General features: G+C 47.8%; 2 protein-coding genes across 3 annotated transcripts; one reads left to right on the plus strand and one right to left on the minus strand.

Annotated features, from left to right (window-relative positions):
* Positions 1-224: 224 nt before the first annotated feature.
* On the minus strand, positions 225-16,986 carry IMMT (inner membrane mitochondrial protein). 2 transcript variants are annotated; one of them, XM_085223670.1, is made up of 15 exons: positions 16,818-16,986; positions 13,464-13,540; positions 13,079-13,268; positions 11,977-12,097; positions 11,315-11,395; positions 10,706-10,807; positions 10,404-10,540; positions 9,614-9,717; positions 8,506-8,641; positions 7,363-7,492; positions 3,667-3,681; positions 2,497-2,720; positions 2,078-2,209; positions 1,547-1,676; positions 225-1,196 (listed from the first exon to the last, which is right to left on the minus strand). In XM_085223670.1, exons 1-15 carry the CDS (start codon positions 16,860-16,862, stop codon positions 589-591), a joined length of 2,232 nt encoding a protein of 743 aa, XP_085079796.1. In that variant the 5' UTR covers positions 16,863-16,986; the 3' UTR covers positions 225-588. The 2 variants fall into 2 exon arrangements, with proteins under 2 accessions (XP_085079796.1, XP_085079798.1); XM_085223672.1 differs by lacking the exon at positions 3,667-3,681.
* Positions 16,987-17,051: 65 nt separating this feature from the next.
* MRPL35 (mitochondrial ribosomal protein L35) lies at positions 17,052-18,730 on the plus strand. The gene is made up of 4 exons (XM_085223684.1): positions 17,052-17,236; positions 17,371-17,524; positions 17,926-18,070; positions 18,459-18,730. Exons 1-4 carry the CDS (start codon positions 17,200-17,202, stop codon positions 18,645-18,647), a joined length of 525 nt encoding a protein of 174 aa, XP_085079810.1. The 5' UTR covers positions 17,052-17,199; the 3' UTR covers positions 18,648-18,730.
* Positions 18,731-21,381: the final 2,651 nt, after the last annotated feature.

Below are 21,381 nucleotides of genomic sequence, written 5' to 3' on the forward strand. Positions count from 1 at the left end.
AAACTGCAAAACAGGTCTAATAAAAACCACACAGGGTAGGTGTCCACCGTAATGGATGCTCTACATACATTTGTCTACTTAAACCTGTGCTCCCAAATCTGTGAATTCTCACTGAGAACAGGATTAGAACATAGATGAAGCCTCGTCTTCCTCAGGTCACAGAGAAAAGCAGTTCCTGCACGGCAGCTGTCTTTGCTATTAAGGAGGAAACTGAAAAGCAGGGAGAGTGGTTGAAGTCTTGTTTTATTCAGCTGACAATGTGGCAAATCATTAATGATAGGTTACAAACATTTTGGTTGGATCACAAGCCTGCTTGATAAGATGGGGAAACAAAATAGTTACACAAATTGTGAAGAAGCTTCCTGAAGTCGGTGGTCATGATAACTCAAAACCAATACAAATACAACAGGTGGTAAATTAAATACAGTGCAAGGAAACAGGACAGGACCCACGCTTTGATTTAACGCTTCCAGCTCGCCCCCACCAGCTGGCTGGTTTGCAATCCTTAGGAGCTCACCCTTAGGAGGTCATTGGGTTTCTCTGCAGCGTGAGCAACTGCTGAACTGCCTCTGAACTAACAGTCCGAGCTCACTGCACTTGAGTTGTTCCCAACCCCACAGCGCTGGCGTATGCTGTCAGGATATCCACTATTTGTTTGGTTTCGAGGGTCATTCGAGCTTCAGTCAGCCAATCGTGTGCAACTCTCCTGGACTCTCCTCTTAACTGGTTGACAAATTTAGCTGCCAGCTCCAGATCTCCGTGTTCAATGCAGTAGGAAGCGTAAGACAGTAATTTAAATGTATCGAGGTCATCGGGGCTGAGCTCAGTTGGTGGCTTCAGCTGTTGAGGATGGAACACAAGAAGGGACTGCAGGTACGACAGGAAGTACTGATACAAGCTGTTTCTTGTTTCGTCAATCATAGCCACTCTTTTTGCCAGTTTTTGGACTGTGTAGAACCGTGCTCTGAGGGCCTCTTCACTGTACACTCCTCGTGTCAGAGACTCCTGGGGGAGGGCTGCTGTTAAGGCTTCTGTAAAGGCATTGTCAGAACAGCTGGCCTTGATGGCCTTCACTGCGCTCTCCAGCGGCTCTGTGGGGCTGTCACCAGAGGCTGTCTTCATGCAGTATTTGAGTGCTTCCACAGAAAGCCACAGCTGATGGGCCTTTCTGGCCTCCTCTTCTGCTACTGCATGACCTGCAAAGTAAGTCAAGGGGACTCTCAGTTGGGGCACACAGACAGGAAAAACATGGAATACGAAAGTGTTCAAGCAACAAAATCTATCCCTCTGAACACTTCTTAAAGCAGCCACCCTGTCACCCTTGTCACCTGCTCAAAGCAAGTCTGTTCCACACCTCAGGGTCAGAGTCCTGCTAACAGAACAAAGCTATGGCTTTGGCAGAACCAGCTTTGGACTTTGCAGCTGGGATTTATTGAGTACTCAGCCAATGGCAAACTATCAGCCACGTGGCTAATCCAGTGTTCAGGCACCAGATTTGGATAAGAACTGTGACTGCTCCTTAAAGAGATGAAATCTCAGTGCTCACTCTCAACTGCTTGCTCAATTCCTTTCAGCCTGGCGTAGGCAGTGTTTATATCCAGCGTGAAGTTATCAAGCTGCTCCTGAGTAAGGCGTCGGAATTGCATTTCTTGCTCGCTGAGTTTCTCTGATAAGTTCTGAAATAGATATGTAGATCATCAGGCCAGTAAGAGCTCTTTCTTTAACTATATTCAACCTCTTCGTAAGGTATGTTTCTGTAACCTTTTATTTTTGCTACAGACAACACACATAGAATATACCGGTAATAAGTCTTTTAAGGTGGTGAAATTAATAGTTAATGAATTTCTAATTATCAAATTTTCACATAGCTGAGGATTTTAAGACAACTCAGCATAAAACCTACATGCTGAAGAACTACTTCATCTCCTGCAGATGAGCAGATTCCCTCCCCAGCTCCCACTGAGCGTTCCAGAAGATGGCTCATGTTTCCTCCAGCAAAGCGCCTGTGTTGTGAGGCTTCACCACCAGCATTTTAGCTAAATTCCCACTCAGCTCCTGGGGGACTCCTCTCCCTCACCTGCTCGAATTCCACCTTCAGCTCCTGTTCCTGGATCTTAAGAACATCCCGCAGGTGATCGGTGTGGGCAGCTGCCTGCCGCCGGAGCTGCGTCCTCATTTCGCTCTCCATCACCTCTCGGACCTCTTCGACCTGTACACAATTCAGCAGCTGCTATTGCACTGCACTTGTTACCCATCAGCGTAGTTTTCATAGAAGTGTTACAGCTTTAAGCTCACATTTCATCTTACAAAGCTGTCAAGGTCCGCTCTTACAGCTAAGCCTTTTCCTAAAGGATTGCAAAGAGCAGCCATTCTACATCTGAAGAAGCTTCCCCACTCAAAATTTCCCTTCCATGCTTAGCACAGGCAGGGGGCCCCAACCTGAAGTCCCCCTGCTGCTCCCTGTGCCCCTCTTCTAGGTGAGTTCCACCACTTTACCTTCTTCTCTTGTTCTATTTCAATCTCACTTTTGTGATGCTCCAGTGCTTTCGCCACAGCTGCCTCAAGTGCCTTTTTGTCTTCAAGTTTTTGTTTCTCCAGGGCCAGCTCGATGTGCTGCTGCTCCCTGACCCGCTGCTCAGCCAGCTCCTTGTTCAGCTGGTCGATGCGACGATGCGCGTGTGCAATCAGAGAATTTAAGTCGTCTGTTGATAGCTGCCCAGCTGGAAAACAACAGGGCGTTAGAAAGGGCTGCAGAGAAGCTGCCCCACTTCCCCCTGGAGAGCTCCAAGGGTCCACATATTGTTGACCTGTGAGCACCTTTTAAGAGACGCTGACTGGTGGTAATGCCCACCCAATGCTCCTTTCTGAACCAAATCCACAAGTACTTCCTATCACTTGGAGAAAAATTACCGTAGTTCATTTGAATCATTCGCATCTATGATTTATGCTCTTCAGCAGTTCTCCAGGCCAACTGTTCACAGCTAGATTTGCTATTTGTTATCTGGTGCAGCAGTGCTCGTATCTGACCTGAAAGCTGAGCAGCACCACTAGGGAGCTCAGCAGTTGAAATTACTGCTATTACAAAATAAAGCTGGGGTTTACTCCACTTCAGTTTTAAAATTTAGTTTCCTTTGATCAAAAGGAAAAAAAAAAAAAGAAAATCAACCTCAGAATCAAAGAGTAAATCAATCATGAAGATTAAATTCAAATTCAGTCGATCAATTTGGTGACCTAGCAGACGTGCTGGCAGTATCACAGGAGCTGGCCTCCATCAGGCCAGAAGTTGGGCCTTCTTGATGAAAAGCACTATCAATTAGAATTAACCACTGTTAATTAGAATTGATTAGTTTCTGTTTCTCATTGGAATCTCAGCAGCTCAACTGGTGACTGGCTGAAATTAACAAAGCAAGTGGAAGAGTGGCTTTCAGATGCAAACCACACTCACCTGGCAAGTGAGAGCTGCTAGACAAAGTCTGGTTTAAGCTGCACATGCAGAACTAGTGGGAAGGATCCCAAGCACAGCCCAGTCTGAAATGTTTCAGGGATACTTTTCACCACTTTGTTGATACTGCGTATAATTTAAAGCGGTGCACCACACAAACATAAAAAAGGACAAAGAGGAAAGAGAGAACATTCACAAGACCAGAAAAAGTTACAGGAACTCACCTAGATCACTTATGTCTGCAACAGAAAGAGGAGAGGTTGGAAAAGTTAATGCACATTCACTATAGCAGTCAGTCGTGCTAAAGTAAATAGACAACTAACAGCTTCTGGTCTAGAATGATTCAAGGCTGCAGGAGTTTAGGAACAGCGTGTTGACTCCAGAGATCTCTCTACATTACAAGCAAGATGTAACCTGAAACATCCTCACCACTACGGCAGCCTTTGGAAACCCACAGATGAACCTTTAGGTTCAGCCAAAGCAAGGAATACAAGTTTGGAGTAAAGAAGTGCAACAGGACACTGAGAATTTCCAGGTTCTTAGAAATGAGGAGCAGTTGGTTAAGAGACAAATTTCCAAGCAGCAGTGAGAGCCACTATCAAATCAGTCCTGTACACTTCATAGGATCACACTGGTGTAAAACTGAACACCTGGAAGCTGCCAGGAGGTTCCCTCTCAGAAGAGTGCAGTGCTCACAACACTCAAGACGTCCTCCCCTTATCCTGCATTAGGAATGGCAGCTCCATCTCCAGATGCCAAAATCCTGTTTTCTTCAGAATTAACACCCCAGAAGATTACACTTAATGGACAGCACAGCAAATTGCAAAGTTTGTTAACCTCACAAGTTTTTCTAACTTCTTAAAAAGTAAAGACCCTGAGCATTCCAGAGACCTTGTGTTTTCATTTAGCTTTGAAAACGAGTTTGTGGACTAACCTTCGTGTTTCTAAAGCATTAAGTACTATTAAGAAAGAGGATCACAGAAGATGAGCTGGCTGACTTAGCCACAAGTATTTGATTGTGAGCCTGACTTCTTCCCTGCTTGCCTGCAACCACACTGTGGTTATTTGGATATTTGCAGGACGACCAACATGGCCAGGCACGCACGGTCCAGACGGTTCTTGCAGTGCGTTGAAGACAACTTTCTGATGCAGGTGGTGGAGGAACCGACGCGGGGAGGGGTGTTACTGGACCTTATTCTCACCAACAGGGATGGACTTGTTAAGGAAGTAAAGGTTGGGGGCAGCTTGGGTTGTAGTGATCATGAGATGGTGGAGTTCAAGATCCTGAGTGGAAGAAGCAAAGCAGTAAGTAGGATTGCTACCCTGGACTTTAGGAGAGCCAACTTCGATCTCTTGCGGGACCTACTTGGAGCTATCCCGTGGGCTCGGGTGTTAGAAGGTAAGGGGGCCTCTGAGAGCTGGTCAGCATTTAAACAGCTCTTCTTCCAAGCTCAGGATCGGTGTGTCCCTGTGAGCAAGAAATCGGGAAAAGGTGGCAGGAGACCTGTGTGGATGAGCAAGGAGCTCATGCGCAAGCTCAAAGGAAAGAAGAAGGTCCATGAAATGTGGAAAAAGGGTCTGACCACTTGGGAAGAATATAGGAATGTAGTCGGCCTGCAGGGATGCAACGAGGAAGGCTAAAGCCCGCCTGGAATTGAATCTGGCTAAAATGAGAAAGGATGATAAAAAAGGCTTCTTTTCAAGTATGTTAACAGCAAAAGGAAAACTGAAGAGAATGTGGGCCCCTTACTAAGTGAGGGGGGGGTTCTGGTAACGGGGGATGCTGAGAAGGCAGATACTGAATGCCTTCTTTACTTCCGTCTTCAGTGAAAAGGCTCTCCCTCAGGTTTCCCACACCCTGGAGGTTAGTGAGAGGGTCTGGGGAATGGGAGACTTCCCTTTAGTCAGGAAAGAGGACGTGCGTGAGCGCCTAGGCAGTACTAAGGTCCACAAGTCCATGGGACCTGATGGGGTGCATCCACGTGTGCTGAGGGAGCTGGCGGAGGTCATTGCCAAACCGCTCTCCATCATTTTTGAGAGGTCTTGGATAACAGGGGAGGTCCCTGAAGACTGGAGGATAGCCAATGTCACTCCAGTCTTCAAAAAGGGCAAGAAGGAAGACCCGGGTAATTATAGGCCTGTCAGCCTCACCTCCGTCCCTGGAAAGGTGATGGAACAGCTTGTGCTGTATACCATCTCCAGACAACTGGGAGAAAAGGAGGTTATCAGGAGTAGTCAGCATGGGTTCACCAAGGGGAGGTCGTGCTCGACCAACCTGGTGGCCTTCTATGATGCTGTCACATGCTGGGTGGATGGGGGAAGAGCGGTAGATGTAGTCTACCTCGATTTTAGAAAGGCATTTGATACTGTCTCCCACGACATCCTTATAACAAAGCTGAGGAAGTGTGGGATAGACGAGTGGACAGTGAGGTGGGTTGAGAACTGGCTGACTGGCAGAGCGCAGAGGGTCGTCGTTGGTGGTGCAGAGTCTGGCTGGAGACCTGTAACCAGTGGTGTCCCCCAGGCGTCTGTGCTGGGTCCGGTCTTGTTCAACATCTTCATCAATGACCTTGATGAGGGGACAGTGGCCACCCTCAGCAAGTTTGCTGATGATACGAAGTTGGGAGGATTGGCTGACACGCCTGAAGGCTGTGCTGCCTTTCAGCGAGACCTGGACAGGCTGGAGAGCTGGGCAGTAAGAAACCGGATGAGGTTCAACAAAAGCAAGCGTAGGGTCTTACACCTAGGGAGGAATAATTGCATGCACCAATACAGGCTGGGGGATGAGCTGCTGGAGAGGAGCTCTGCAGAGAGGGACCTGGGCGTCCTGGTGGACGACAGGTTGGCCATGAGCCAGCAGTGTGCCCTCGTGGCCAAAAAGGCCAATGGCATTCTGGGGTGCATTAAGAAGAGCGTGTCCAGCAGGTCGAGGGAGGTGATCCTCCCCCTCTACTCTGCCCTGGTAAGGCCTCATCTGGAGTACTGTGTCCAGTTCTGGGCTCCCCAGTACAAAAAAGACAGGGATCTCTTGGAAAGAGTCCAGCGGAGGGCCACAAAGATGGTGAGGGGCCTGGAGCATCTCCCCTATGAAGAAAGGCTAAGTGAACTGGGTCTGTTTAGCCTTGAGAAAAGAAGACTGAGAGGGGACCTGATCCAGGTTTATAAATATCTGAGGTGTGGCGGCCATAGTGGTGAGGCCAGTCTCTTTTCAGTGGTACGTGGAGACAGGACGAGGGGAAACGGACATAAGCTGCAGCACAGGAAGTTTCGCACGAATGTGCGTAAGAACTTCTTCACGGTGAGGGTGACAGAGCACTGGAACAGGCTGCCCAGGGAGGTTGTGGAGTCTCCTTCTCTGGAGATACTCAAGTCTCGCCTGGACGCCTACCTGTGCGACCTGGTGTAGGGAACCTGCTTTGGCAGGGGGGTTGGTCTCGATGATCTCTAGAGGTCCCTTCCAACCCCTACAGTTCTGTGATTCTGTATCTGAACCTTCCAACAACTCCAAGTAATACATTTATCTCTCTAATGAGGCAGAAAGATTCTAACTGTACTTCTGGATCACATTTCTTGCTTCACTTTTTTCTTTTATAAGGAAAGAAGAAATGAGCTCCAGCTGAAAAACCCAAGCACCTCAAAAACATGAGTGTGCCAGATGTCAGACAAAGAACCGTAGCAGCTGGAAAACACCATGCAGCCATTCACTGCTTCTGTTACTCCAGATCAGCTCTTGTGTCACTCTCATTTAGAACTAACATACCAGGATAAGTAAAGTATGTAAAGAGCAGTGAATTCGCTCTTTCAGTTATCTAAAAAGAATCAGGGAGCTCAGAATCAGGGAATCCTGAAAGCAGACACTGTGTTACAGTTGCTCTATGAACTGCTCCATGGTTACTTCACTGCCATCACCCAAGACTTACTGAGCCCCTTCCAGCCCGGCTGCACATCAGGGGTGATGCTGTCAAGTTCTCGCTGAAACTCCTCTCTTGCTGTAGCCACAAGTTCGTGATACTGAGCCACGATCTTGGCCTCAGACTGTGCTGCCTGAACCTGTAACAAACAAAAAAGGAGACTGACTTATCTTCCAAGGCATGGAGACTTCATCTAAGAGCAAACCTGAGTTAGTGGCAGAGATCTTTATCCTCACTTGGGGAAAAGAAAAGCTGGCCTGTGATATCAAGCCTCTCGTATACAGTAATTATTTACACCAACTGCACACATCTACTTCTCCACATGCACACTGTAACTTTGTAGTCAGTCTGTAGCCCAGAAAAAAACAATATAGTATCTTAAACTCAGTAACTGCCTTTAAAGATACCCAGCTCAACTCCTCCATTACAGAATGTTTTCTGCCATCAGAGCAGTGCTGCCCTCACACAGCCCCAGCAGGGAGCTGCCCAACCCGCACTAAGTTCCGTACTCCCACTCTTAAGAGAAATTCTCCACTGAAAATGCATCAGAGAAATCAATTATCTCACAAAGAAACACGATTTCAACTTTACTTTTCATCCTCTATTTTCTGAGCTGTAAAGTGATGTACCCACAGAGTTATCAGCAGACTCCTCCCCAACCTGATGATTATACAGGTGTGCCCCAGACCAAAGAAATGAGTTTCTTTTCAAGGTTAAAAAATAACCTTCTCAGTAGTCCAGCCCAAAGTCTCCCATGCCCTGCCCAAGAGCCACCACCAGAACAACTGGATAAGCCGTGTGAGAGGACACCACACCAATCTGCACACTGAATGTTTTGTCTCATCTTCCAAATTCCAGTCCAGCATTGGACAGAAGGAACTGCAAGCTGCCCAAGAAAAGAGCAGACACAGAACAAGCTGGCTGCAGAATCTTCTAGGATAGAGTTCAGGTTTTTCTTGCAAAGTCCTTGTCAAGACTACTCACTGGTACCATAATCAGCTCAAAGACTGACTACAGCTAAAAATAATATTTAGAAAAAGGATTTAAACTAGAAAATATTTGATCTACTAAGAGGACTTGGAAAAAGGGGGTCTCACAAGCTGCCAAGTAGTCCTTGTTCTAATGATGATGAAGAACAGCTGGAAGCATTACCTTTTTCACTACGTTGTCCAAGTCAACTATCATATGATGAAGGTTTTCCTCTGCAGCAATAATGTGAGATTTGGCTCCTGGGATCTGAGACTTCTTGGCATTCTCAATTACACCTTTTGTTTTCTCTAACTCCTCTCTGAAAAGAAAAGAAGCTGCTGATGATAATGCATAATGGTCTTTCTGCATAACCCCAGTGTAAAGATCACTTTATACTGTCTATATTTATAGGAAGAACTCCCTGATAACCAGTGGGTGCACTGGTGATGCTTTAAAAGTCGGACTAGGTGATCTGAGAGGTTTCTTCCAATCTTAATGATTCTACCAGTTTGTAACTTCACAACTGTGCAGCTTCAAAGATGTTCCCCTCTATTTCCTATTGTCCCCTCAGCCTCAGAAGCGTTCAGGAGTTCCCAAACTTATTTCTGTCCTCACTACAAGAACAGCTTTTGTCCATCAACTTATTTTTGCTGCTACAATCACTACATAATGACCTAATGTATATCAGTGTAATTTATAGAGAACCTGAGGTTATGAGCAGTGCCTCATTTCAGAATTCAGGTTTTTACTAAGCACACATCTAAGAAATATCCAGCTTTATGAGCAGCTCTGCTGAAGGATGGAACCAACAAACAGTGCTGTAAGACTTAATTTTACATCACAGCTAGGAGAAGCTAATGATTTAATTTTACACTGCAGCTACGAGAAGCTAATCATGTTATTGACTCAACAGACAGAGTGCAAAGAATGTGCCTATTGTTACAATAGGCATAATACTGATTAAATTATCCAAAATGATACTAAAAGGATTATGGCTTATTGTCTTATTTAATCTTATTTGAACTAACCAACACTGTATGTAAGTACAGATAGGAGATAAATTCTTAAAAAGAGAAAGAAGAGTCTATTGTACCACGTGGTAGGCACCTAAGATGTGCAGGCAGCAAACCTGCAGATCTTCATCAATAGATATTCACTTTCTATTTTAATGATTTGCACAAACACATCAATTCATCACATACACAAGTGATGCTACTTTCTGTCTAGAAACTCATCTACTGGCTGCCAGCCCACGTGGGTTTTGGTTTATGTCATAAAACCAGGAACTCACTTGGCTTTCAGAAGGACATCAGCAGCTTCATCCACTGCTCTCCTTCGATCTTTCAGAGCCTCCTCCAGAGTGCGCCACTGAGCTGATTTTTTCTCCCCAGCAGTCTGAGAAGCAGACGTTTTTCATTAGTGTTACGACAATCCCTACGTTAAAAATTACCCCACAGATAACAACCAAGATTCAGAATCTGCTACGCTCACTTCACTCAGCCTGAGCAACATGCTTTTGTTTTACCAACAAGCCAGCTGCAAGCTCGAAGAATTTCTTCCTTCCATCGTTCTGTTTTGGTTTTGATCCTTGACATTGTGATTAACCACTCCATTATACCCTCTGCAACAGAACTTATCAGGAAGCAGCAGTCCTACACAAAGTGGAACATCAGCATACCAGAACCACAAGCTGCTACTGCTCACAACCCCTACCCATCTCTAGACAATGCAAAGCTATTCCAGACCAGGAATAGAACAATATTCTAGGAAGATTTAGGCAAAGGAAATGGATTGACAGAATTATCTTGGGGTATCACACTGTTCAGCCTGACAAAAAGGAGCTTGGGAATTAAAATACCACGAGGCTTTGAAGATTATCAGCATGTTGACTTGAACTTTTCTGCTCACAGAAGGGGAATGAGTTAGAGGGAAAAAAAATGTCAAAAGCAGAAGCACTTTATTATTAAATCATACATTTTGCAAGTGGGAAGATCAGGTAAAACTTTGACAAAGATTAAACCTCAGATTTTAATTACGAGATGAACTGCTGCTGAGCACAAGTCCCCAGCTGCCCAATTTACCTCTGAGTCGTCCATTGCCTCCTTCAGTATTTGCAAGTGAGCATTCACTGCTTGCACAGCAGATTCCTGCGCAGTGATTGCCTGAAGTGTTATACGAGCCGTAGAGCTCAGGGCTCCTTCCAGTGTTGCTGCAAGGGCTGGAAAAAATGCTGGAATTAACTGACGTCTCATCACTGAAGTGACACATTACATCTCAAATGTCTCCTTACAGTATTTTCTGTGGCCCACAAGAGTTGGTCAGTTTGGGAACGATTCCTTAGTCCCTTACAGAATGTGTAGGAAAACTCCAAGTATGGACTTACCTGAGATCTTCTCTTGCTCCTCTTTGTCTTGCTGGGCAAGACGAGCTGCAACTTCATCTGGTGATCGTTCCTTTATAGCATGGGAATCCTCATGTTCTTTATCTATAAAAGCAGAGAAATTGTTTAAGCATCAGATTCAACTGTTTCATCCAAACTGCTGTACAGATTACTTGTAGGGAAGTAACTTTCTTTTTAAAATTGACTTTCATAGTTAGCATCATTTTCTAAATCTGACTTCCAAACAAAGCCGTACAAAACTCAAGCTTTTTTGTATCCGTATCCATAATTGTAAAGTGAAGGTGCTTTACTTGGCCCTGCAGAGCTCTTCTAAAGCACAGAAAGCCACCAACAGCAGAGGCAAATTGGGCCGTGCAGCTTCCATTCAGCAGAAAGGCAGACTCTCCCCTCACGTCCATCCCTGTAACTCTCCCCACCACCAATCTCACTTGCTCAGCATGCTGACAATCTATTAACAAATGATGAAAGATCTACAGAGGGCACAAAGAGTGCCTTTCAAAAATAACAAATATCGACCCAGAACTAAGGATCTATGCGTTTGAAGCGACGAGATTTTGATTTTCTACGTGGTATTCATGCAATCTTTTTCACCTTCTTCAGTCTGTATCCCTGGAGCTGGCACCGACATGGCTACTCCTGTTGCAGAGATGATCTGTGCTGCAGCTGTGCCTGCTGTTAAGGACAGTTACAGAACTGAAACAGTTAGTATGCACTAAAGTGAGAACAGGGAAATAATAAATACTGGGTTTTTCCTCTGGAGGAACATTATTTGGACATTCATGTTATTATTTACAGAAAAGGAGACAGCATTAATTACACACATACAAATCTTCACCAGACATGACAGATAAAGGAACAAAGATGCCAACTGTGACTCTCTATGTTCCTTTTAATCTGGCTTTACAAGCAGCTCAGCAATTACCCCAATTAATCCATACTACAGTTGCTTAAGAAAAAGAGATTGAACATCTCAAGAGTTCAGCACCCACAGTGAGCCTTGTATGTAGAACTATGGAGCACACTCATTTATATTAGATTCCAAACATTCTAAGGTACATAAACTTAACTAAGCAAAAACAGCTCAAGCCTTTCTAGGCAAATTTCCTTATGATCAAAAATAATATGAATTCCAAAAAACTATAGCATACACATCTGCAACCATTCCCAAAGCCTATCTTCATCTGCTGTGGGATGTATGGTACAAGAGAACATTTGCACTTCTGCTTCTCTCTGTGTGACATTCTGTAAGTTACCTTCTTTTTCCTCTGGAGGAGCAACAGCTTCTGTTTGGCTTGTCTGGGATTTGGGAACAGGCTGTTTGGATTCTTTCATTACTTCTGCTACGGATGAGATCTTCAGTGGACCTTGCTGTATCTTCAGAATCAAAAGTAAGAAATACCGTCAGTTTTCCAAACAGTTTTTGTGTGTCATCAACTCCACTTGAACGTCAAAGAATACTTCCACATGCAGACAGCTGTATCGTAAATCCAGCCTTCAAAGTACACATGAGAATGACAGCAAGGCCATCTAGTTTTTCACTTTAATTTTTAATTTAGAGAGAATCCTTATAATTTTCACTCCTGCAAAGCTGAGCTTTCAGTAGTGGCAGCTTCTCCTACAAACAAAAATGAGTTAAGGTATGTATACAAAGCTACCGCTGTCATATTCAAAACGTGCCAAACACTTCTCTTATAAAGAAAGGTTGAGGGATCTGGGCTTGTTTAGTTTAGAGAAGGCTCCAGGGAGACCTCATTGTGTGGCCTTCCAATATTTGAAGGTAGCATATAAACAGGAAGGGGAACGGCTGTTTATGAGTGTGGATAGTGATAGGACAAGGGGGAATGGTTTTAAACTGAGACAGGGGAGGTTTAGGTCAGATATTAGGAGGAAGTTTTCCACCCAGAGGGTGGTGATGCACTGGAACAGGTTGCCCAAGGAGGCTGTGGATGCCCCATCCCTGGAGGCATTCAAGGCCAGGCTGGATGTGGCTCTGGGCAGCCTGGTCTGCTAGTTGGTGACCCTGCACACAGCAGGGGGTTGGAACTGGATGATCATTGTGGTCCTTTTCAACACAGGCCATTCTATGATCATTCCATTATAAAGGGAAACGTACAAGCAGCACTGTTACACAGTAGTCAGTAGTGTTTCTACTCAATAAGTAATTTACGAGATGAGTTTGAAACAGGAAAGGATACACAGCTCAAAGAATAATAATCTAAGCCAAAAATGCTCAGTTTGTAATTCTTAAACCTAGTGCATAACCAAACTGATTAGAATTTGAAAACTAAGAGCAGATCTCCCTCTAAACAAGGAAAAGTGAAGTGTGTAGGGAGGCAGTGAATGGGAGATGCTTACCGGTTTCTTTGGCATGGGCACACTGTAAGGTGCAGGACCGAGTGCCATCTCAAACAGTTTGTCAGAGTAGGGAATGGCTTTCTCTACATTCTCCCGGAAGCGCGGATCGTAGCTGGCATACAGGACGGTTCCCCCTACTCCTCCACCCACAAACAAGACGCTGGCACCAATGATTTTGCCTACAGAACCACTGGAGGGAAAGGGAGAAAGAACAAAAATGATGTAAATCACATTGTATGACAAGAAAGCCTCCAACAGATTTTAAAACTTCAGCCTACACCTGGGAACACCCACTGTGATCCAGAAGGCGGCCACCAACCCAAGGGTGTGGGACAGACCAAGGGATGGAAGGATCACCTCCACCCCTCCAAACCCTCCGACGCACCCGGACTCCCCCGACGTGGTCGCATATCCGCAGCTCAGTCGTGGCGGACGGAGTGATGCCCTCCTGCACCGGCAGTTCTGTGAGAGGTGGAGGAGAGCAAAGTCAGGCAGTGAGCACATCTCAGCCTCTCCTCACCCCAGCGCACAGCAGCTCAGCTCGGTCTGAGAGCTATGGCAGCAACCAGAGCTGCTTTTACGCTTGCAACTCCTTCATGAGACACAAACACGTTTCTCTTTGAGCTCCCCCACCAGGACATTCCCTGAAAGAATAATGCAGCCACTTCCAAGGCAGAGATCTGATTATACTATAAATGAAATTACCATGTGAGGAGTGATATTTTACCATATTCTAGTTAGCAGAGATAACGTTACCTAAGATTTTTATCTCCTATTTTACCTCAAAACGAAGTTTTACCAGAAAGACTAGTTAAGCAGTAATTTTTTATAGCTGCATCAGCCCCTTTGGCCATCACAATAATCTTGCTTTAATTCAAGAACAGGCTGGATGTGGCTCTGGGCAGCCTGGCCTAGCAGGTAGTGACCCTGCACATAGCAGGGGGGTTCAAAATAGATGATCTTCACAGAATCACAGAATCACAGAATTGTAGGGGTTGGAAGGGACCTCTAGAGATCATCGAGACCAACCCCCCTGCCAAAGCAGGTTCCCTACACCAGGTCGCACAGGTAGGCGTCCAGGCGAGACTTGAATATCTCCAGAGAAGGAGACTCCACAACCTCCCTGGGCAGCCTGTTCCAGTGCTCCGTCACCCTCACCGTGAAGAAGTTCTTACGCACATTCGTGCGAAACTTCCTATGCTGCAGCTTATGTCCGTTTCCCCTCGTCCTGTCTCCACGTACCACTGAAAAGAGACTGGCCTCACCGCTATGGCCGCCACACCTCAGATATTTATAAACCTGGATCAGGTCCCCTCTCAGTCTTCTTTTCTCAAGGCTAAACAGACCCAGTTCACTCAGCCTTTCTTCATAGGGGAGATGCTCCAGGCCCTTCACCATCTTTGTGGCCCTCCGCTGGACTCTTTCCAAGAGATCCCTGTCTTTTTTGTACTGGGGAGCCCAGAACTGGACACAGTACTCCAGATGAGGCCTTACCAGGGCAGAGTAGAGGGGGAGGATCACCTCCCTCGACCTGCTGGACACGCTCTTCTTAATGCACCCCAGAATGCCATTGGCCTTTTTGGCCACGAGGGCACACTGCTGGCTCATGGCCAACCTGTCGTCCACCAGGACGCCCAGCTCCCTCTCTGCAGAGCTCCTCTCCAGCAGCTCATCCCCCAGCCTGTATTGGTGCATGCAATTATTCCTCCCTAGGTGTAAGACCCTACACTTGCTTGTGTTGAACCTCATCTGGTTTCTTACTGCCCAGCTCTCCAGCCTGTCCAGGTCTCGCTGAATGGCAGCACAGCCTTCAGGCGTGTCAGCCAATCCTCCCAACTTCGTATCATCAGCAAACTTGCTGAGGGTGGCCATCTTTGAGGTCCTTTTGAACCCAGGACATTCTATGATACTACAACGATTCTATTCGCCACATCACCATAATCTGGAAAATTACAAGGAGTTTCCAATCTTCCCCACGAGCAGCTACCAGAGGTGTGTTACAAATAAGAACAGGGCACCAAGGGCACAATGTCTGGAAGGATCAGGACTGCACGTGGGTTGGCAGAAATCTGTTCTAAGGAGCAAGACAGACAGCACAGACCCCTGCACAGGGCACTGGGAACAGCTGTTGCCATTTCTTCCTCCTACCCAGCACTCTTGTGCTATTTAATTTACCTAACTCCTGGAAAGCTTGTTGTTTTACGTTAATTACCTGCTATTGCATTGCTACAAAAACCACTTTGCAAGGTACATCACACCTTCCCTGCAGCCAACGGAACAGCAGGGACTCCAGCATTTGAGATGAGCCACATCATTGAAGAACCCTGCCTTGCACACACGTGCTTCATGCATATCCTCAAGCACTGACACAGAGAGCATAATGTCAATCTCTGCATTCATTCAGTCCAAGCTAAACCTCCCACTCCCCTCTGACTGCCCCATACCAGCTCAGGCTGCCCAGGGCTCAAACCAACCTGGCCTTGAGCACCTCCAGCGACAGGGTACACCCAGCATACTGGGCAATCTGTAAGGTGCTTCCCAACCCAAACCATCCTGTGATTCTATGACTCCTAAAGGTGACACAAGATGCATTGCCAGAAGGAGCAGCTGATGTGCTTACAGCTGTGAGTGGATGGATTTCAGTGATGGCTGAGGGAGCGGTCAGGTGAGAAAGGGCCGAACTTCACAAACACTGGAAGGAACCCGGGGGAAGGCAGAGCCTTGCAAAGCCAAAAGTGCCTTGGTGACCCATCAGCACACAATGCACACAGAACGCTGCGCTGCCTCTGAGTCTGTCAGACCTTAACAGGGCAAAGGCACTGGAACAGGTTGCCCAAGGAGGCTGTGGATGCCCCATCCTGGAGGCATTCAAGGCCAGGCTGGATGTGGCTCTGGGCAGCCTGGTCTGCTGGTTGGTGACCCTGCACATAGCAGGGGTTGAAACCAGAAGATCACTGTGGTCCTTTTTGGCTCAGGCCGTTCTATGATTCTATGATTCAAAGCACAGCACCGGATTTCCAGCACTCTGCAGCCATTCTGGACACGCTCTCGCGCATGCACAGAGCTCTATGTGACAAACACCAGCGGAAGTCTGGTTTCCATCTGTCAGCTCAGACTTCCCACAGGCCCTGATCTCAGCGCGCACCGGCTGCCCTTGGCCGGAGCGCCCCACAGCCTCATTTAGTGGCGGTTTCCCTCAGCCAACGGCCGGCCCAGGCCTCGATGCGGGACCGCCGCGAGGCGCCCACCCTCCGCAAGGTCACGTCCTTCCCGCCGCCGGCAGGCCCGCCGTCCCGCCGCCCGGCAGCCGGCCGAGCGCCGCCGCCTACGGCCCACCCGGCTCCATCCGGGTCACCCAAGCGGACTCCGAGGACCGTCACGCCTCGCGGCCGCCGCTTCCCGCCACCCTACGCAGATCAGGGCGCACCGCATGCCGGGACTCGTAGTGCAGCCTAGAAGCGAGCTGACGGCTCTCGCCCGCCGCGGCGCCCCATTGGCTCCCGCGGCCGTCTCTCAGAAGCCGAGTGGCCAATCGCGGCGGGCGCGTGCGGAGTCATTCAGAGCAGATGGGGCCGCGGTTGGAGGACGCGCCGCTCCTCAGCGCCTCAAGCGCGTGCCCTGTAGCGCGCTGCCCCCGGCCCCGTCAGTCAGAGGGCGGACGCCACTCATACCGACCGGTGGCCGCTTCTCCCACGAAGCCGCACGTCTTCTCCCTCCCGCTCCGTTCAGCCCCGCTCACCTGCGCGGCCACCGCGACCCCCGCTCGCTGACAGGCCCGCAGCATCGCCTCGGAACCGGCGGCGGCGACCGAGGGCAGGTTGCAGGAAGGCGCCGCGCACGAGAACTCCCAGCGCCTCCCGCCTCCGCCCCTCACCGCGAGCAGGGCGCGGTGCGCGTGCGCGAGCCGCCCCTCCTGCGGGGGGCGTGGCCGCCGCTCCGAGAGAGTGACAGGCGGCGCGCCCAATCAGAGAGGAAGAAGCGGGTCACGTGCTCGACCCGCCATTTTAGAAAGTGCCCGGAGGGGGCCGCGCTCCTCCCAGCGGGGACGCGGTGCTTTGCAGTTGTCCGTCGGCGCGGCCCAGCCTGACCTCCGCCGGCTGCCGTAGGCTGGGCGCGGGGACATGGCGGCGGCGGCGGCTGTGCGAGGGGCTCTGGCGGGTCCGTGTGTGAAGGGCGGAAGGGGAGCGGGAGGGAGAGAGGGAGGCAGGCGGCCATGTCGGAGGAGGGGGTGCCCCTGAAATGGCGGCGGCCCGGGGCCGCTCGGCGCTGCTAAGGGCCGTCTTTCTCCGCAGGGATGCTGCGGCCGCTGGCGCGCTGGGCTCCCGTCGCTGCGGGACGAACCGCGTCCGTCCGCTGCTGCCACAGCCGAGCGCGGGCGGCGGCTCCGCTGGGGAAACCGCTGACCCTCGGCATCGTGTCCGGCGGGGGCTCCGCGCTGCTCAGCAGGTACGGGGCCGGCCGTGCCGCCCATCCGACCCCGCCTTGAGCACCGCAGCTCCATGGGCAGCAGTGCCAGAGCATCGCCGCCCTCTGGGCAGGGCACGTCCTCCTAGCATCTAACCTCAATCTCCCCTCTCTTAGATTTTTTATTATTCACCCTTATTTTGTTACTCACTCCCGACCTGCCATTATCACACCATGTAGAAAGTCAGTCCCTCTCCTGCTTGTAAGCTCCCTTCAAGTATTGGAAGGCTGCAGTGAGGTCTCCCAGACCCTTCTCCAAGCTAAACAAATCCAGATATATGCTCCAAATAACTTCTGAATATAGTACAGCTGAGTGTTTACAGTTTAGCATTTAACCACATTTACATTCTTGTTGCATTACCTCTTCCTTCTGTCGTCTTCAGACTCACACCTCTTCTTCCAAACATACTTCAGCAGCCCGTGAGGCCCCTCACTTATTGTAGTCTACGGAAGGGAAAGAGGAAGACTGTGAAAGCTGTTGTTAAGAGGTTTCTCCGACTGCACAGTGGTCTTTGGGTTAGGAGAAAGGTATGATTTTGTTTTGTTCTGGTATTATAAACCTATTTAAAACAGTGGGCTCATTGAAGGTGGTGATGCACTGCAACAGGTTGCCCAAGCAGGCTGTGGATGCCCCATCCCTGGAGGCATTCAAGGCCAGACTTGGATGTGGCTCTGGGCAGCCTGGTCTGCTGGTTGGTGACCCTGCACATAGCAGGGGGTTGGAACTGGATGAGTGTTGTGGTCCTTTTCAACGCAGGCCATTCTATGATTTGTTGCTTTTGTTCTGATAGGCAGAGCTGGTATGGAGATGTGCATCTCCTGCACTTCCTGAAAGGGGGGATTTGTGCTAGTTTGCTCATGGGTATTGCAATATGTGTGTATTGGCAGCAACTCACTGTGTATTTCCTTCTGGCAGTCTGGTTACAAGAAGAAATTGTGGAAGAAGTCTACTGCCCAGAAGAAGCGCTTGAGAGAGTTTGTGTTGTGCAACAGAACACAATGTAAACTCCTGGATAAGATGACCACTTCTTTCTGGAAAAGAAGAAATTGGTATGTTGATGATCCCTACCAGAAATATCACAACCGCACAAATCTTTCTGTGTAGGAATCTTTAATTATTTTATAAATAAACACATGCATCTCATCTGCTCAGAACTATGGCCCAAAATAAAGGAATATTAAAGATTACTTTGAGGAGCAACTTGTGTTTTGCTTGGCAGTGATGACTTGTCACCTACTTGTTCAGATGTCTGGTGGTTTCCTACGATTGTGTTTAACATAATGTTTGTGGATGAATACAGTCTAAACATTACTAAAAATCAGTGAATAATTAAACATATTTAATCTTGAATTTTGTTAAAAGGATCATGTTTAACTTAAGGGTATTCTTTATCTCTCTGCTTCTTGGTAGCTCACTACATGGAACCTTCCTGGGGCATGGGAAGAGAGGAGAGAGGGATTCCAGTGTTGCTGCCTGTTATTGTACCATGCAAACTCTTGCCCTGTTTCCGTGTTCGCACCACAGTTATGTGCAGCTTTGCTAACTTAGAGGCATTAGCCAAATTTCTTAACAGAACCTTCCTTATAGGACTCAATTTTGTGTCTTTTGTTGGTTTTTGAGTAGTGGAGTTGATTCGCTGAGTCCTTACACCATTATAGAATCATAGAATAGCCTGGGTTGAAAAGGACCACAATAATCATCCAGTTCCAACCCCCTGCTATGTGCAGGGTCACCAACCAGCAGACCAGGCTGCCCAGAGCCACATCCAGCCTGGCCTTGAATGCCTCCAGGGATGGGGCATCCACAGCCTCCTTGGGCAACCTGTTCCAGTGTCTCACCACCCTCTGAGCGAAAAACTTCCTCCTAATATCTGACCTAAACCTCCCCTGTCTCAGTTTAAAACCATTCCCCCTTGTCCTATCCCTTGTCCTATCCCTAGCCATCCCTGTAAACAGTTGTATCCCCTCCTGTTTATGCACTCACTTCAAATATTGGAAGGCCACAATGAGGTCTCAAGCAGTCTGTTTTACATCTCAGTTTGCATGCACAGCTGAAACAAGGCTAAGGATTTATTAGAGGGTCCTTTTGCAATGTAAGCTGTCATGTAACTGGTCTGCTTTCACTTTCAAAGGGCTAGGTTAGAGGCTTTCTCTACAAAACCGGTGACTTAAGTATGTGTAAAGCAGTTCCTTTCAGCAGCAGTTTGAACACATCTGCTAGAAATGAGCCCATTATTATTTAGGTAGTCCCTATTTATCAGCTCCCGAGCCATCTGTAATAGTAAGAGATGGTTTGCTGCACAAGGCTGTCGTATGTCAATGAATTCACTGGTTACTCAGAGTGTTCAGTAGCTGTATTTTTTCCAGTTCATCATACAGAAAAGTTGTGAAGGACATGCAGCACTTAGTGAGTACATCTATATACACAGCCAAAAGTGAGATTAAAAATAATACAGCAATCAAAGGAATGATTCTGGCCTGCCAGATACATTGAACAGACTAAAGTTGTTTTGATTTTTCTTAAAGAAAAGATTAAGACTTTATTCAAGATATATATCAAGCAGTATAACAAAACCAGCAAAACATCCACCTCTGCAATACTCTTGTCATTCTTGTGAGGCATCGCATCTATCATTTCATCCCATCTCTTCTACTGATCACAGGAAAGGAATCACGTGAGGTGCACAGTGATGATCCTTAAATAGTCTGTATAACACAACTCCCAACACGGTGTTCTCTATTTCAAGTACAGTGCCAGGTGCATAACAGGTACCCAAAACGAACACCAAAAGGCGACTAATCACTAAAGTGATTAACGAGCACTGTCACAAGTACAGGGGTTTCATCGCTACGTGAGAGCACTTCAGAGAGCAGTCAGAGGCAGCAGGTTGTTTACATGAGGCTAGGGGGTGTTGGATCTCCCCAAGCAGCTTTCTCCTCATTAAGAATAAATAACCTGATTTTCCTTTTCTGGCTGTGCTGGGTTTGCATTTACACAATTTAGATTAGTGTGGGATTATTGCAAGGCGACTGGTGGTGATACATGAAGTCTTTCTAGCTGATGTGATCCTGATTCAGTGATTGCTGAGCACTGACTGCACTGACACTGGCCACAACAGCAAGAATGAAGGCATGGGGACTGCACTGAGCTGCTCTGAACTTACTGTGTTCATAACTGAGGTGTGTTTATGGTGCACTTGGTGAACTTACAGACTCATTTACCACAGACCAGATGCAGTTTCCTTCCTTTCAGCATCAACTTAAAGTAATGCATGTTCCTTGTGCTGGTTAAAAGCTGTATTTTCTAGGGCTGACCTATTTGAAGCAGGCTCAGCACAAGCCAGCAGCGTGCAGCCAAGAGCTGAATGTATTTTGGGATGCATTAAACAGAACACAGCCAGCAGGTCAAGAGAGGTGATTCTCCTCCTGTATTTAGCTTTGGTGCAGCCTCATCTTGAATATTGCTTGCAGTTCTGGCCTGCACAGCACAGAAAGGATGTTAAAGCACTTGGAAGCATTCAGAGGAGGCACCAAAGCTGGTAGCAGGGCTGGAGGCACATCTTGTGAGGAGACTGAGGGCACTGGGGGTGTCGAGCCTTGGAGAAGAGGCTGAGAGGTGACCTCAGTGCTCCCTGCAGCGCCCTGGGGAGGAGAAGCAGAGCGAGGTGCTGGGCTCTGCTCCTTCCTGGGAACTGGTGGCAGAAGAGGAATGGCACAGAGCTATGCCAGGGCTGGGCACTGGGAAACATTTCTGTACCATGAGAAGTCAGATAAAGGAACTTTAGCTTCCTCAAGGGGTGGCTGATACCCCAAGCCTGCCAGCATTCAAGAGGCATTTG

The sequence above is a fragment of the Meleagris gallopavo genome, chromosome 4 (assembly GCF_905368555.1).
Source record: "Meleagris gallopavo chromosome 4, MGAL_WU_HG_1.1, whole genome shotgun sequence".
NCBI classification, from domain to species: Eukaryota; Metazoa; Chordata; class Aves; order Galliformes; family Phasianidae; genus Meleagris; species Meleagris gallopavo.